This window comes from Amblyraja radiata, chromosome 41, assembly GCF_010909765.2.
Source record: "Amblyraja radiata isolate CabotCenter1 chromosome 41, sAmbRad1.1.pri, whole genome shotgun sequence".
NCBI classification, from domain to species: Eukaryota; Metazoa; Chordata; class Chondrichthyes; order Rajiformes; family Rajidae; genus Amblyraja; species Amblyraja radiata.
The window spans coordinates 9,707,140-9,724,644 of record NC_045996.1 but is presented as its reverse complement, the minus strand read 5'-3'; the positions used below and the strand labels follow the sequence as shown (position 1 = coordinate 9,724,644).

At 47.0% G+C, this 17,505-nt stretch overlaps 1 protein-coding gene across 2 annotated transcripts in view; it reads right to left on the bottom strand.

The window, feature by feature from the left end:
- Positions 1 to 17,505, bottom strand: part of LOC116967830 (RAC-beta serine/threonine-protein kinase) — an 87,456-nt gene that overhangs the window by 19,232 nt on the left and 50,719 nt on the right. For both annotated transcript variants that reach the window (XM_033014445.1, XM_033014446.1), the window contains 6 exons: positions 13,593 to 13,760; positions 9,648 to 9,776; positions 8,352 to 8,463; positions 5,868 to 6,021; positions 3,508 to 3,639; positions 905 to 970 (listed from right to left, as the gene is read on the bottom strand). In XM_033014445.1, coding sequence (XP_032870336.1) covers positions 905 to 970; positions 3,508 to 3,639; positions 5,868 to 6,021; positions 8,352 to 8,463; positions 9,648 to 9,776; positions 13,593 to 13,638 — 639 coding nt within the window. In that variant the 5' untranslated portion in view covers positions 13,639 to 13,760. The remainder of the gene's footprint in view (positions 1 to 904; positions 971 to 3,507; positions 3,640 to 5,867; positions 6,022 to 8,351; positions 8,464 to 9,647; positions 9,777 to 13,592; positions 13,761 to 17,505) is intronic.

Genomic DNA, 17,505 nt, shown 5'->3' with positions numbered 1-17,505 from the left:
TCTGTGGAATTCATTGCCACAAAAGGCTGGAGCCCAAGCCAATGGATATCTCAATTCTTATCTACCTATTTATTTATTTAGTTTAAAAGTGGAGATTGCTAGATTTGTACCATCTGTGACTAGTATGGGTGCCAGGGGTTATGGGGAGAAGGCAGGAGAATGGGGTTGAGAGAGAAAGATAGGTCAGCCATGATTGAACTGTGGAGTAGACTTGAAGGGACATACAGCCTAACTCGGCTCCTATAACTCGGGGCGGGCACGGTGGCACAGCGGTAGAGTTGCTGCCTTACAGCGAATGCAGCGCCGGAGACCCGGCTTCGATCCCGACTACGGGTGCTGTCTGTACGGAGTTTGTACGTTCTCCCCGTGACCTACGTGGGTTTTCTCTGAATTTTTCAGTTTTCCACCAAGCTCCAAAGACGTACAGGTTTGTAGGTTAATTGGCATGGTAAATGTGTGTAAAGAAAATTGTCCCTGGTGGGTGTAGGATGGTGTTAATGTGTGGCGGGACCACTGGTTGGCGTGGACCCGGTGGGCCGAAGGGCCTGTTTCCACGCTGTATCCCAGAACTAAACTAATGAACACACACACACACACACGTTACACTCCACTTCCGCATGCTTCTCCCTTCGATCAAATGTCCAAGATTGGGGGAAGGAGAGCAAAGCTCCAGGAAATCACTCATCTTATCAAGTCTCTGGGGGTGGTGAAGAGCTTTTTGAACACAGACAGAATAAATATTGGACTTAATCTGCGAGTACAAGGGAAATTTAAATATCCCATCACAAAGAGCTGCTTTCACTATAAATACTGCTGTCCTGTAGCAAACATATTTTTATGTAAACAGAAACTGCAAAGTACAGGGTGGTATCGATGAGAAACTAGTAGATGTTACTGCACTTACTGTTAAAAACGGATGTCTCGTGTTCTGTAGAACTCTGCTCTCTGTAACAGTGTGGGCGACTTCATCCTATGAGTGCAACAGAAAGTATTAATAGTTACAGCTTTCATTTTCTCAATTAGACAGACTTCCCTGGGACATGGGTTCAACAGGCAAGGAAGCAGATCTTTTTGGGATCAAGTCAAGTCAAGTCAGTTTTATTTCTATAGCACATTTAAAAAACAACTCTCGTTGACCAAAGTGCTTTACATTGGTGGAGGTACTAACGTTATACAACATAGATTAAGTACATACATAAATACATACATATAGCCCTCCCTCAGAGGACGTCAAGAAAGGCTTGAGAGCAAAGATGAGTTTAAGTCTCGACTTAAGAGTCAATGGAGGGGGCAGTTCTGATGGGAAGAGGGATGCTGTTCTACAGTCTAGGAGCTGCAACCGCAAAGGCGTGGTCGCCCCTGAGCTTATGCCTAGACCGCGGGATGTTCAATAATCCCAGGTCGGCCGATCTGAGGGATCTGGAGGAGGTGTGGTGGGAATTGGAGAGAGGAATAACTGGTTGGTTCTCTCAGTGCCTCTCAACTCCTGTGATCTAGCGTGCCAACTGGACCACTGTTGAAGGCCTGTCCCACTTACGCGGCACCCGTCAGTCGCAGCAGGTAGCCGAAAATGTTCACCATGTATGTGCTGAAAATCCAGCGGCACCCAGAAAAAGGTACAACTCTATGGGGCGAATACTCACGACCATACAGGCGACATGTCGCGGGGTGAAGCCTGTATGGTCGTGAGTCGTCGCCCAAACAGTCGTACCATTTTCTGGTCGCCGCTGAATTTTCAACATGTTGAACATTTTCGGCCACCCGCCGCGACTATGACGGGTGCTGGCAGTCGCAGAAAATAACTGCGTAAGTGGGACAGGCCCTTCAGTGTCTCTACAAACTAGATTCATTCACCTCGTGCTTTAGTTGTCAAATACAAACGTAAAAAAGCTTTTCATCAGATCCGAGAAGGGAAGGCAGCTTAGCCATCAAGAACTAAATTGTGCATTTAGGGGTCTATAGCCATTCCAATGAATGCTGAAAAACTAGATTCCGCACTCTGTGACTTCCTCTTTGCTCTACCTACTGTTTCATGAGATTGACCCGATTGTATTTATGTATAGTGTTGGCTGATTTGGTTGGATAGCATGCAAACAGACAAAGCCTTCCACTGTACTGCTGTATATGTGATAACATTAAACCTGTCGATGGGAAAGCAGGGCAACCCAAGGAAGGGCATGGTGACTAGTGGGCATGTGGAGAGGCAATTGAAAGCAATGACACAATAGACGATAGGTGCAGGAGTAGGCCATTCGGCCCTTCGAGCCAGCATCGCCATTCACCGTGATCATGGCTGATCATCCCCAATCAGTACCCCGTTCCTGCCTTCTCCCCATATCCCCCCCAACTCCGCTATCTTTAAGAGCTCTATCTAACTCTTGAAAGCATGCAGAGAATTGGCCTCCACTGCCTTCCGAGGCAGAGAATTCCACAAATTCACAACTTTCTGGGTGAAAAGGTTTTCCCTCATCTCCGGTTTTTTTTTTTTTTCCCTTGTATTTTAATGTTGCTTTTTTAGCTGCACTTTTAAAAATTATTCGTACTGTTTTTATCAGGAACTGGATTGTTTTTATTTATGCGGGAAATGTTTAAGTTTTTATGTGCGATGCTCCGGTATTCCCTGGGAAACGTCTTCTCATTTTGCACTGTACAATTGTTGCTTTGCATGATGACAATAAAAAGGATAATGATATAAATGGCCTTCTTAAACTCTAGCCCCTGTTTTCTGTCTCTAGTGTGTCCAATCCCTTAATAATCTTAAATGTTTCAATAAGATTCCCTCTCATCCTTCTAAATGCCAGTGTATACAAGCCCAGTCGCTCCATTCTATCAACATATGACAGTCCCGCCATCCCGGGAATTAACCTGGTGAACCTACGCTGTTCTCCCTCGATAGCAAGACAGTCCTTCCTCAAATTTGGAGACCAAAACTTGGACACATGACGAGACCATCTATACAGAAAGGCCCAAGTGGAACTAAGGGTTTGGGAATGGGTGGGGAGCCCCCCCCCCTCTCCCATCAGGCAAAAGATAGAAGTGTGAAAACACACACCTCCAGATTCAGGGACAGTTTCTTCACAGCTGTTATCAGGCAACTGAACCATCCTACCACAACTAGACAGCAGTGCTGAACTGCCATCTACCTCTTTGGTGACACCCAGACTAGCCTTGATCGGACTTTGCTGGCTTTACCTTGCACTAAACGCTATTCCCTTATCATGTATCTATGGACTGCGGACAGCTCGATTGTAATCATGTGTTGTCTTTCTGCTGACTGGTAGCACACAAACGATTTTCACTGTTACTTGGAACACGCAACAATAAACTAAACTGAACTGGCAAAGACAGGAAAGGGCAGGAGGTAAGAAGACATTAGGTTTAAGCAATGCCCCAGGCTATGAACAAGTTCTCAGTGTCATGGAAACAGCAGAGAGATAGTGATGGAATCACTAGTCCCTTCAAAAGCTCTCTTCACTAAATGCATCTCTAGAGGAAGTGAATACTTACTTTAGCGATAATGACTTCTTTCCGTAGAATCTTCATGGCATAATAACGTCCTGTGGCCTTTTCTTTGACCAGAATAACTTTGCCGAAGGTGCCCTTCCCCAGCAACTTTAAATAGTCAAAATCATTCATCGTCTGCAAGCAGAGGACACAGTTGTCAGACGGCCACAGTATTTTGACCAAATCAAACACAAATGGGGCTGAACTAAAGGTCAGAAGTGTTGGTACATTCAGGCTGTTTGGTAAATAGAATCACATCATTCTTTGACCTTCTGTGTACCGAGCTACATATCACCAGTTATGTACAGTAAACCCTCCAGATATTGGACCTCGATATAGCAGATTTTGGTTATAGCAGACAGAGGATCCCTTTGCACTCTTCCACCCCCCCCCCACCCCCCCCCCCCCCCACCCCACCGGTTACCCAGTGAGTTGTTGCTACGTGGCGGGAGTTTCCAGTCTAGGCAGCGTGAAGATGGTGTGAGTCCCGTTCCTGTCAACAGCGCACAGCGTCTGGGGCCGGGGACTCTGCGGCACCTCTGGGCCGGTGAATTCCCTCTTGTTTCATGGCCCTGTCCCACTGTACGAGTTCATTCTAAGAGCTCTCCCGAGTTAAAAAAAAAAAAAATCAAACTCGTGGTAGGCACGTAGAATGAACGTAGCGGGTACGTCGGAGCTCGGGGACGTCTCTTAGCGGCTCGTAACGCTAATGGAAGGTACTCGGGAAGGCTCGCTAATGGCAGGCAAGCTCGGGAAGACTCGTGAAGATTTTTAAAACATGTTGAAAAATGTCCACGACAACCCCGAGTACCGACGAGCGGCCATTACCATAAATCTCCGCGTTCGAATCTGGGCAAACTCGGGGAGAACTCTTGAATGAACTCGTACCGTGGGACAGGGGTTTAACTCTTCCAATGCCGGGTTCGTCGTCTCCCGGCCTTGGGTTAAACCTTACTCCCCTCGACTCTGTTACAGCGGACTATTGGCAATAACGACCACCATTCTCCCCCCTCCCCGTGGTCCATAATGTGAGGGTTTACTGTATTGTGCATCTGAAGGAGATTTGTTCGATTCCTGCGAGGTGATCCATCTCTCATTAGTGTGTGAGAAAGAACTGCAGATGGTGGTTTAAATCGAAGGTGGACATAAGATGCTGGAGTAACTCAGCGGGTGAGGCAGCATCTCTGGAGAAAAGGCATGGGCGACGTTTCGGATCGAGACCCATTGGGTCTCGATCCGAAACGTCACCCATGCCTTTTCTCCAGAGATGCTGCCTCACCCATTAGTATTGGCTTCACCAAAGGTGAGTGCAAAAGCCTCTTTCAGTTTCAATACAAAATTACACAGATGCTGATCTGAACCATGTTGGTCCTGGGCTCCCATGATATGTCCTTGGCTCGACTGAGGGAAAACAAGACGGCTTCATCCCAATCTTAGAGAGAGTACAGAGGAGCTTTACTAGAATGTTGCATGGGTTTCAGCACCTAAGTTACAGAGAAAGGTTGAACAAGTTAGGTCTTTATTCTTTGGAGCGCAGAAGGTTAAGGGGGGGACTTGATGGAGGTCTTTAAAATTATGAGAGGGATAGACAGAGTAGGGAAGATTCAAACAAGAGGACTTGATTTGAGAATTAAGGGACAGAGGTTTAGGGGTAACATGAGGGGGAACTTCTTTACTCAGAGAGTGGTAATAATAATAATAATGGATGGGATTTATATAGCGCCTTTCTAATACTCAAGGCGCTTTACATCGCATTATTCATTCACTCCTCAGTCACACTCGGTGGTGGTAAGCTACTTCTGTAGCCACAGCTGCCCTGGTGCAGACTGACGGAAGCGTGGCTGCCAATCTGCGCCTACGGCCCCTCCGACCACCACCAATCACTCACACACATTCACACACAGGCAAAGGTGGGTGAAGTGTCTTGCCCAAGGACACAACGACAGTATGCACTCCAAGCGGGATTCGCTGTGTGGAATGAGCTTCCAGTGGAACTGGTGGAGGCAGGTTCGATTTTATCATTTAAAAATAAATTGGATAGGTATATGGACGGGAAAGGAATGGAGGGTTATGGTCCGAGTGCAGGTAGATGGGACTAGGTGAGAGTAAGTGTTCGGCACGGACTAGATGGCCTGTTTCCGTGTTGTAATTGTTATATGTTATATGGTTATCCCATCATTAGTAATGCTTTGGGGAGTGGGATATTGCAACCTTCACGGGGTCCGCTCTGTTTTGACGAATGCAATCAACCTGGCATGCACAATCAAATAAGGTCAAATAGAACAAGTTGTCCTACAACTTTAGGCTGTGCACGCCATACGTAAGATAAGTAATGCTTTACACAGATGAATCTATGCACTAACCACTTTATTCCTCGACTTCAACATCGACACTTCCATGTCTTCCATTCCCGAGCTGTCACTGGGGGAACCACCTTTGTCATCCATCGGGTCATCTCCCGGCTCCAGGTGCTTTAAGCTATTGGCAACCGTCTGAATAGCTCGTGTCCACTCCTCTCTGGAGAAACCGGGAACAAAGAGCAATTCATTGATTTATAGCCAATAGACAAAAGGTGCAGGAGTAGGCCATTCGGCCCTACGAGCCAGCATTGCCATTCAATGTGATCATGGCTGATCATCCCCAATCAGTACCCCGTTCCTGCCTTCTCCCCATATCCCCTGACTCCACTATCTTTAAGAGCCCTATCTAGCTCTCTTGAAAGTCCAGAGAACCAGCCTCCACCACCCTCTGAGGCAGAGAATTCCACACTCACAATTCTGTGTGGAAAAAGTGTTTCCTCATCTCCATTCTAAATGGCTTACCCCTTATTCTTAAACTGTAGCCCCTGGTTCTGGACTCCACCAACATTGGGAACATGTTTCCTGCCTCTAGCGTATCCAAACCCTTAATAATCTTATATGTTTCAATAAGATCCTTCTGAACTCCAGAGTGTACAAGCCCAGCCGCTCCATTCTCTCAGCATATGACAGTCCCGCCATCCCAGGAATTAATCCTGTGAACTTACGCTGCATTCCCTCAATGGCAAGAATGCCCTTCCTCAAATTAGGGGACCAAAACTGAAAGGCAACACATGGAAACAGGCCCTTCGGCCCACCGAGTTGGCACTAGCCATTGACCACCCTTTCACTCCAGTTCTTCACTTCACACTTGGGGAATTTTACAGAGGCTTGTTAAACTGCGAGTCTTGGAATATGGGGGGGAAACCGGAACACCCTCGCGGTCACAGGAAGAACGTGCAAACTCCACACAGACAGCACCCGATGTCAGGATCAAACCTGCGTGCCTGGCGCCGTGAGACAGCGGCTCTACCAGCTGCGCCACTATGCCCTGCCTTTACCAACTGCACCACAACAGCTGCCAGGCACACAGTTCTTCTTTATTATGGAGTACAAACCACCAACTGAATTTAGGTTTTCTAACTGAAACTGGTGAAGGACAAATATTCTGCTTGAAAAATGAAAAATAAAAAGGATCGCTCAGTGGTACAAATTATTCAACTGGATCCTTAAAGAAAACCTAGTAAACATTACAAATTAAATACCTCAACCTTTTTTGTAGTTAAGACAGCGATGCAGATGAACAAATCTGTGCCACGACCACCCTCAATGGCAGGGCAAGTTGGGAGGGAGATGCTAAAGGGCCTGTCCCACTTTCATGACAGCTTAAGGATAGAGGGGATATCCTTTAGGACCGAGATGAGGAAATCATTTTTCACACAGAGAGTGGTAAATCTGTGGAACTCTCTGCCACAGAAGATAGTTGAGGCCAGTTCATTGGCTATATTTAAGAGGGAGTTAGATGTGGCCCTTGTGTCTAAAGGGATCAGGGGGTATGGAGAGAAGGCAGGTACAGGATACCGAGTTGGATGATCAGCCATGATCATATTGAATGGCGGTGCAGGCTCGAAGGGCCGAATGGCCTACTCCTGCACCTATTTTCTATGTTTCTATGTCTATGACCTAATGCACGACCTTTTTTTACTCGTAGACATTTTTCATCAGGCTAGAAAAACGCCCCGACTGACTTGATGCCACGAGTACCTATGATAAGCATCACCACCTACCTATGACTTCGTGACGACCATGCTGCGAGTACGAGTCAAGGGCAAACTCGGCAGAGGTCGTGAAAGTGGGACAGGCCCTGAAACGGACTCAACTATGTGCCGCTGCTACGGAAGAGGATATGTCTCCCGCTCATCAGCCATCCATGCTGCATCTTATCCCCTTGCATCTACACAACAGGGTCAATTGCTGGGAGAATGGAGCAGCTGGGCTTGTACACTCTGGAGTTTAGAAGGATGAGAGGGTATCTCATTGAAACATAAGATTGTTAAGGGTTTGGACACGCTAGAGGCAGGAAACATGTTCCCGATATTGGGGGAGTCCAGAACCAGGGGCCACACAGTTTAAGAATAAGGGGTAAGCCATTTAGAACAGAGACTTTTTCTCCCAGACAGTAGTGAGTCTGTGGAATTCTCTGCCTCAGAGGGCGGTGGAGGCAAGTTCTCTGGATGCTTTCAAGAGAGCTAGATAGCGCTCTTAAAGATAGCGGAGTCAGGGGATATGGGGAGAAGGCAGGAACGGGGAACTGATTGGGGATGATCAGCCATGATCACATTGAATGGCGGTGCTGGCTCGAAGGGCCGAATGGCCTACTCCTGCACCTATTGTCTATTGTCTAATTGACGCACCACAAACATTATATAAACTGAAGGCCAGGCCACGCACTTCACACAGGTGACCAAGACTCCACCTCCAGGGGAAGGCGATTTGTGTGAGGATCCGTGGTGTTAAGGCCTTTGCTTTGCACCTTCACCCCACCCTCACCTTTCATCCGGTGTGTCGACATGAAAAGTCCTCTCGATCACTGTCGTCCACTGCAAACACCGAATGATAAACGTGTTGGGCCGTGGCCTCTCGGTCTTCATTAGTTGGCATTCTGGTCCGAGCAGAGAAAGAAAGCAATTACAGACCTGTGCTATTCCATCAGCATCACAGCATGAATCAGCAGGCAATTCAACCCAAGTGTGTAGGAAGGAATTGCACCGAAGATAGACACAAAATGCTGGAGTAACTCAGCAGAACTGGCCGCATCGCGGGATAGAAGGAATGAATGACGTTACATTTTTTCTATATGCTTCAATATGGGGGAGAGATCAGGAGAGTCTAGAGGACACCAAATATTTTAGTGCCTTCTAAGAGGGTGGTGAATGCTCGTTAATCATGTCGGATGTGTTTGGAAATAGTGTATAGAAACAAGGAAAAACCAAAGACTAGACTAGCAGTTCAGAACACAAGTTGTTGGAACTATATAGCAAGGTCCAGGTTTTAGTCGCAGTGAAGGGAAATTAAGTTAAGGAATTAGGTTAAAATGACAGGTGTTGGTCATTTTGACAAACAGAATGTGATCATGTCCATGTTGCCAGTCCAGAGAGCTGCAACGTGCCAGACCGATGTACTGTAGCTGGAGCTTGGTCGCAACATTATAGGAGGGAGGTCAGACTGGTGTGTAGGAAGGAACTGCAGATGCCGGTTTACACCAGATAGACCAAGTGCTGGAGTAACTCAGCAGGACAGGCAGCATCTCCGGAGAGAAGGAATGGGTGACGTTTAAGAAGGGGCTTGACCCAAAACATCACGCATTCCTTCACTCCAGAGATGATGCCCGTCCCGCTGAGTTACTCCAGCATTGAGTCTAAATCCACAAGGGTGATTGTTAGCAATTCATTCTTGAAGTACAAAGGCCTATTGTCTTCAGGTAATTGAGAGCTACCCTGCACTATGGCATTCTTACAAATGAAACCCATGTTTTGGGGATTGAGACTTGAATCAGAGACGGGGCCCAATTTGAAAGGGAACTTCTGCAAGTTATATTTCAGAGAGAACTGCAGATGCTGGTAAATCGAAGGTAGACACAAAATGCTGGAGTAACTCAGCGGGTGAGGCAGCATTTATGGAGAGAAGGAATTGGCGACGTTTCGGGTCGAGACCCTTCTGAAATGTCACCAATTCCTTCTCTCCATAGACGCTGCCCCGCCTGCTGAGTTACTCCAGCATTTTGTGTCTACCTTCTGCAAGTTATACGCAGACACCAACTAATACGCAAAGTCATTAAAGACTCACCTGCTACGGAGAAGTTGTTTAGAGGTGGCAAACCGTGATCTGGGCTCTCAGGCTTTTCCTTGTAGCCGATAAAAGAACCGTCCGATTTCAACAGGAAGTACCTGGGTCTCCATGTTTTAATATATTCACCTGCAAACAGCAAACAGCACAGTGAGCAAGGTCAGGACGGCATTCATTCCTCAGGAGAAATGTTTGCCCTTTTCCATGCAAACGCATCCCCACTGGTCACACCAGCACCTTAACCACTTCATAGCACGTTGGTGGTTCCAATCCAGCACTGGGCACACAGACAAGAACATGCTTGCCCATAAACAAAGTTAAAAATTCAATACAATACAAATTTATTCGTCACATGCACCAACTAAGGTGCAGTGAAATGAATTTGCCAGCAGCGATACACTCAAAAAGAACACACAATACACAATAGAATTTAACACAAACATCCACCACAGCATTCTTCACAGTGGTGAAGGCAACAATGTTCAGTCAGTCCTCCTTTGTTCATCCGTGGTCGGTGCCATGAACCCTCCGTAGTCGCCGCTACCGACAGCCGGATGTACAGGCCCTCTCGTCGGAATGATCCAAACTCCTACGTCGGGACGGTCGAACAAACTCCGCTACTTGGAGTGCCCGAATCGGCCACTTTCTTACCATTTTATCTCATGAAACCAATTCTTGAGAGAGTCTAATTTAGATAAATGCTCCGAACAACCCTTCCATTGTCCAGGGACAGAGACCGAGACCTTAATTTGGGATTTCAATGCGCAACCCCCTTAACAGCAATGACCAGATTTTATTTTAAAGAAGGATGGGCTCCATTGAAGTCCTTCTCATCAGAGCTCTTAATGAGTCAGTTAATGACAACACTGACTGGAATGGCACTTACAGAACAAACCTTTCTTTGTACAATGTGTAGGAAGGAACTGCAGATGCTGGCTTACACTGAAGATACACAGTGCTAGATTAACTCAGCGGGTCAGGCAGCATCTGAGGGGGAAAAGGATAGGTGACGTTTCAGGTCAGAACCCTTCTTCTGAACTAAAGTGACTTGCAGGGTTCCCTATCCAAAACGCCACCCATCATTTCCCCCCCGGAGATGCTGCCTGACCCGCTGAGTTACTTCAGTACTTTGTGTCTACCTTCTCTCCTTTAACACCTACAATCATTTTATAATGTGCAACATATTAGAACAGGATGGCCAAAGAGGTGGGTTACAAGTACGAAGGGGAGACAAGTGGAATATGTCCGAGCTTGTGGCCTTGGAAGTTGATAACATGGCTGCCAGTGGAAAGGGACTGCAAATAGGGATGCCCGAAAGTCTTTGAAGATTTAGGACAGCCCAGTGGTAGAGCTGCTGCCACAGCGCCAGAGACCTGGGTTCAATCCTGACCACGGGTGCTCTCTGTGCGGAGTATGCATGTTCTCCTCGTGGGTTGTCCGTGAGCCCCGGTTTCCCGTTAATTGGCCTCCGTCAATTGCCCCCAAGTGTGTAAGATACAAAAGTGGGATAACAGAACTGGTATGTGGGTGGGAAAGAACTGCAGATGCTGCTTTAAACCATTGATGGGCACACAATGCTGGTGCTACTCAGCGGGACGGGCAGCATCTGTGGAGAGGAGTGGGTGAAATTTCAGGTTGTTTCCCTTTCCCCGACTCTCGTCTGAAGGGTCTCGACCCGAAATGTCACCCATTCCTTCACACTGGTATTTAAGAAGGAACTGCAGATGCTGGAAAATCGAAGGTACACAAAAAAGCTGGAGAAACTCAGCGGGTGCAGCAGCATCTATGGAGCGAAGGAAAAAGGCAACGTTTCGTGCCGAAACGTTGCCTTTTTTCTTCGCTCCATAGATGCTGCTGCACCCGCTGAGTTTCTCCAGCTTTTTTGTGTACCTTCTCACTAGCATATGGCCGATTGATGGTGGGCAAGGTCTCGGTGGGCTGAAGGGCCCGTTTCTGCACTGCATCTAAATTATAATTAGTAGGAATGCTCGACTACAACACAAAGGTGAATCGGTCTCAATGGAATTGATAGATAGCCTTTTAAAAAGCGTGCAGTACTTCAGTAGATAATAAACACAAGTCAATGGGTCGGGCGGTGAGAATATAGCGATGGATTCTCGGCATCCATTTTGAAGAAATACTAAAACAAACAGGTAGAAAAAACTAAGGCGACATCAAGGAGGATCTAGTTCGGGGGTACACAAAAGTGCTGGGGAAACTCAGCGGGTGCAGCAGCATCTATGGAGCGAAGGAAATAGGCGACGTTTCGGGCCGAAACCCTTCTTCAGACTCGGGGGCAGCTTCATCACCTCTCATCCTTTAGCATTTGAATGCAAATAGAGCTGTTCAACTTAAGGCAGGGGAATCACATTCACCACAAGCAGAACAGTCAGAGTTACAGCCCGTGACAACTGGCAATGCAGTCTTCCTACCTCCGACCGGTTGAAGCTTTCCCTGCCTCACAACACTACATGGCACAAAAAGCTGGAGTAACTCAGCGGGACTGGCGGGACTCATCTCTGGAGAGAAGGAATGGGCGACGTTTCGGATCGAGACCCTTCTTCAGACTAGTCTCGAAACGTCACCTATTCTTTCTCTGCAGAGACGCTGCCGGTCCCACTGAGTTACTCCAGCTTTTTGTGTCTATCTTCAGTTTCAAGCAGTATCTGCAGTTCCTTCCTCCACTCTACGTGGCACTGTGACCACTCAGACTTAAATTTGGCCATCAAAATCATAATGAGATGCATCCACCTTTTGGCACAGGGTAGGAACTCATTTACAATTTCCACTCAAGGAATGCAATGTCAGCATTTAGTGACACAAGAATATTGGCACAAGAATATAGCGGATAGCCATCTCCCCTGCTCCAGTCAGCAAAATAAAGGTGTGACCACAGTGACGTTTCAAGAACAGTCGGAAGAAGGGTCTCGACCCGAAACGTCGCCCATTCCTTCTCTCCAGAGGCAGGGGCAGGTCCAACATTTTTATTAGTACACAAGGGTACAAGCTCAATGGTGACCACTGGCCCTGTGTGGAGTTTTTTTCTCCCCAATTAATTAGAACATAGAACATAGAAAATAGGTGCAGGAGGAGGCCATTCAGCCCTTCGAGCCAGCAAGATACAGCATGGGAACAGGCCCTGTTGTCCATTGAGACCACACCATATTCTCATCGTGTAAACTACCCCACACATGAAGGCCAATTTACAGAGACCAATTAACCTACAAACCTGCACGTTTTTGGGCTGTGGGACAAAACCGTAGCCCCCGAGGAAACTCACACAATCTCAGGGAAACCATGGAAACTCCACACAGACAGCACCCGAGGTCAGAATTACACACGGGGACTTTAACGCTGAGGTAGCAGCTCTACCAGCTGCACCACTGTCTGGTCAGAGACCGCAATCACTCTCTGGAACAAGAGAGAGGTAGATAGGGCTCTTAAAGATGGTGGAGTCAGGGGATATGGGGAGAAGGCAGGAACGGGGTGCTGATTGGGGATGATCAGCCATGATCACATTGAATGGCGTGCTGGCTCGAAGGGCCGAATGGCCTACTCCTGCACCTATTGTCTATTGTCTATTGGAACCGAGAGAGTTTCTTCAAGGTGTTCAGGTTCGCTCCCACAATAGACTAATTGGTAGGATCACTGGGCATGTACATTGCTCCTGGTATACAGGGATTGTAGGACTAGGGGCGGACATACACTGTGGAATAGGTGACTGAGAAAGAAGCGAGGAGACTAGGTTGGTGGGATTGCACTGTGAGCTGACATTGACTCCGTAGGTTGAAAATGCACAATTCATTGACATTTTCAAATCAGAATGGTGCAGGCATTTGGGCGACCGTATCTGCTGCCCTTGGATCTCCTCAGCAATGCCAGCTGCACAGTCTGAAGGCCGCTGAAGCAATGGGAGTTTAGGTTCAAGTCTGGTGTTGCACTCACCTCGTTTATGAAGCCAGCCCTCCTTCACAACGGACACTTCATTCATGTTGGGACCGAAATGTGCCAAGGAAAAACCAGGGATTCAGCTGCAGATGCAGGGGAGGCTCCTGCCCCAACCCCAGCCACGGGATCCTCAGCAACGCGTCCCCCTCAAACACTGCGCGGAATCTACGAGGATAGAGAAACTCAAGGAGTCAGTGTTCATCAAACACAGGGAGATGCAACAGCCGCCCCACAGCAAGTCGCGACATACAACATACTACCTTTTACTTCAAACAAACAGCAAGATATTCACCAGTGATAGAACGAGAGGCAATGCTTTCATCCATTCCCACAAGCTGCTGGTTAATTCACTTCATTTCAATCTCAATCTGCAGCCAAACTCAAGTCACAAGCAAATAGGCAGCACGGCCCTTGTCTCCAGAGATGCTTCCTGATCTGCTAAGTTGCTCCAGCAGTTTGTGTCTATCATTGGCAGAAACCAACATCTGCAGTTCTTGGTTTCTACATTTTGTGCACAGCAAGGTTTAGTAAAGTGTGCTGGGTGCCAATGGCCACCTTGCCGTGTTTTGTCAATGAATGTTGCCAAGCTTAATTGGAAAGATCAGTGGCCCACAAAGACAAAATGTTACAATGCAAAACATTAAAGATTGCAATTCCACTCAAAAACATAAAAAAAATTTCCAAGAGATAGAGCCCATCTCTTCGCAGGGGGAGAGATCGCATGGCATCATCTTCAGAGAATTGCCGGTGAGTTTTGACCAGTATTCAGGTCAATATTTCCATCAGGCAAGGTGGCCATTGGCAAAACATGGCAAGGTGGCCATTAGCAAAACACGGCAAGGTGGTCATTGGGAAAACACGGCAAGGTGGCCATTGGCACCCAGCACACTTTACTAAAATGTAGAAACAAAGAACTGCAGATGTTGGTTTATGCCAAAGATAGACACAAGTGCTGGAGCAACTTAGCAGATCAGGAAGCATCTCCAGAGAAAGGGGATAGGTGATAACGAGTAGGGATGTTTCAGCCAACCCAAAATGTTACCTATCACTGTTCCCCAGGGATGCGGCTTGACCCGCTGAGTTACTCCAGCATCTTGTTTAGTTTAGAGATACAGTGTGGAAACAGGTCTGTCAGCCCACCGAGTCTACGCCGACCAGCTATCACCCGTACACTAGTTGTATCCTACACACAATTTACAGAAGCCAATTCACCTACAAGCCTGCATGTTTTTGGAGTGGGGGAGGAAAGTGTGGGAGACATCCTGAGAGAACCCAGGCGGTCACAGGGAGCACGTGCAAACTCCGTACAGACAGCACCTGTACAGTCAGGGTCGAACCCGGGTCTCTGACGCGGTCAGGCAGCAGCTCTACCGCTGCGCCACCGTGCCGCATAGTTCACCGTAGTGGAGGCAGCAGCACCACTAGTTGTGTGACTGCCACCAGAAGCCTGTGCTGAATACCTCAGTAATTGAAGAGCAGTGGCTGATGTTGAAGGTGATGAGGTCACTAAATAGCTGGGAGATTTTAAAGGGCAGGCTGCATTACAATATATTGGGATATGTCAACAAACACTGAGCTTAGACAATAACAGGACGGAGTGGAGCAACTTCGGAGAGTACCGATTATGGATACAGAGTTGGTGTAAGTCAAGACTAAACTGAAGCCCTTCTAACAGGTTTGTGACATGCAACCAAATACTGTTCTAAAAGTTATAGTGAAAAGTCAGTATGAGGAGTTAGTGAAAGTATGTCTAGTTTAGAGATACAGCAGGGAAACAGGCCCTTCGGCCCATCAGATCCGCGCCGACTAGCCATCCCCGCACATTAACACTATCCTACACACGCTAGGGATAATTTTTAGATTTACCAAGCCCATTAACCTACAAACCTGTACGTCTTTGGAGTGTGGGAGGAAACCGAAGATCTTGGGGAAAACCCAGGCAGGTCACGGGGAGAACGTACAAACTCCGTACAGACAGCACCCGTAGTCGGGGTTGAACCCGGGTCTCCGGCGCTGTATTCGCTGTGAGGCAGCAACTCTGCCGCTGCGCCAACGTGACTGCATGTTATTGTGAACTGAATGAGATGGAAGTGATCGGTAATGTGCTTGGGAAATCAATATATACATTGCTCCATGTACTTAATGAGGCTTCAGCAACAGGCTTAGTTTAGTTTAGAGATACAGCGCGGAAACAGGCCCTTCGGGTAGAGACCCTTCTTCAGACTGTCTGAGGAGCGACCTGACGGGAAACATCATCCATTCATTCTAGAGATACTGCCTGTCCTGCTGAGTTACTCCAGCATCTTTGGAGGTTATTGATGATGGATTTGGATGGGTGCAAAAGAATGAGGATGTGGGTCTCAGTGAAAAATGTAACTTGCAACGTGAAGAAATTCTATTTGCCCATTTTTTAAACCCTTGACCTCAACTTCCAAAAATAACCTTTCATTCAGAGACAAGTTTCTGAATTCTTAATACATGCGCAGGGTGGAAGGAACTCGAATGGATGAATCACATTACCACACACTTACTGCCCCAAGTATGATGAATCCAATGTTATTAGCACAAACATACATCTAATTAAGTCAGTGTGTATACCCACAACCATCACACCCAATGCAAGAGTGTGGCTTCATCCAATTTCAAGTTCAATTTGGGTTGCTCAGAGATGCAAACCTCTACAAACAAGTTTGGGAATTGAAAAGCAGAGCTCCGATCTTGACACACAATGCATGACAATAATGCTAAAAATGGAAGCGCCTTTCTGCTTTAACAATGACTCACTCTTTCACTCTGACACACTCCAATTGCACAGAATTCAACCACAGCTTCCAGCTCATTGCAGATGGCTTTGCTTTGAAACGGCAGAACAACCTTCCATACACAGTGCCCTTCAACCTAGGATATCCTGAACGGTCTCCACAGCCAATACACTTCAGCAGCAGTGTCACTGTTAGAAACATAGAAAATAGGTGCAGGAGTAGGCCATTCGGCCCTTCGAGCCTGCACCGCCATTCAATATGATCATGGCTGATCATCCAACTCAATATCCTGTACCTGCCTTCTCTCCATACCCCCTGATCCCTCTAGCCACAAGGGCCACATCTAACTCCCTCTTAAATATAGCCAATGAACTGGCCTCAACTATTTTGTGGCAGAAAATTCCACAGATTCACCACTCTCTGTGTGAAAAAAAAAATTCTCATCTCGGTCCGAAAAGACTTCCCCCTTATCCTTAAACTGTGACCCCTTGTTCTGGACTTCCCCCACATCGGGAACAATCTTCCTGCATCTAGCCTGTCCAACCTCTTAAGAATTTTGTAAGTTTCTATAAGATCCCCCCTCATTCTTCTAAATTCTAGCGAGTACTGTTGTAGGATACATAGCAATCAGTATACAGGCAGAACACAGACATAGATAGCAAGGTCTTTTGGAAGATGCCTTGCAATTAATATTAACTTTAATAATGGGAACCAAATGAGTTCCCTGTTCTTGCTGGGAATTGGGCATTTGTCTTCAATGGCTATTTTTTAAAGCAGAGATTGATAGGCTCTTGATTCCAAAGGGTATCAAAGGTTATGGGAAGGTGGCAGGAAAATGGGGTTGAGGGAAAAATACATCATCCATGATCGAATGGCAGAGCAGACTCCAATGATATAATTCTACTCCAAGTCTAATGGAAATAGTGTCAGGAATATCCTCAAGAGGGCAGGGAATGGCCACTAACACGAGAGAGCCTTCGCGGGGTGACGCCTGTATGGTCGTGAGTAGTCGCCCAAAGAGTCGTACTTTTTTCTGATAGCTGATGGATTTTCAACATGTTGGAAATTTTTGGAGACCTGCTGCGACTATGACGGGTGCCGGCAAGACCCGAAAAAAAATCGCGTAAGTGGGACAGGCCCTTAAGACT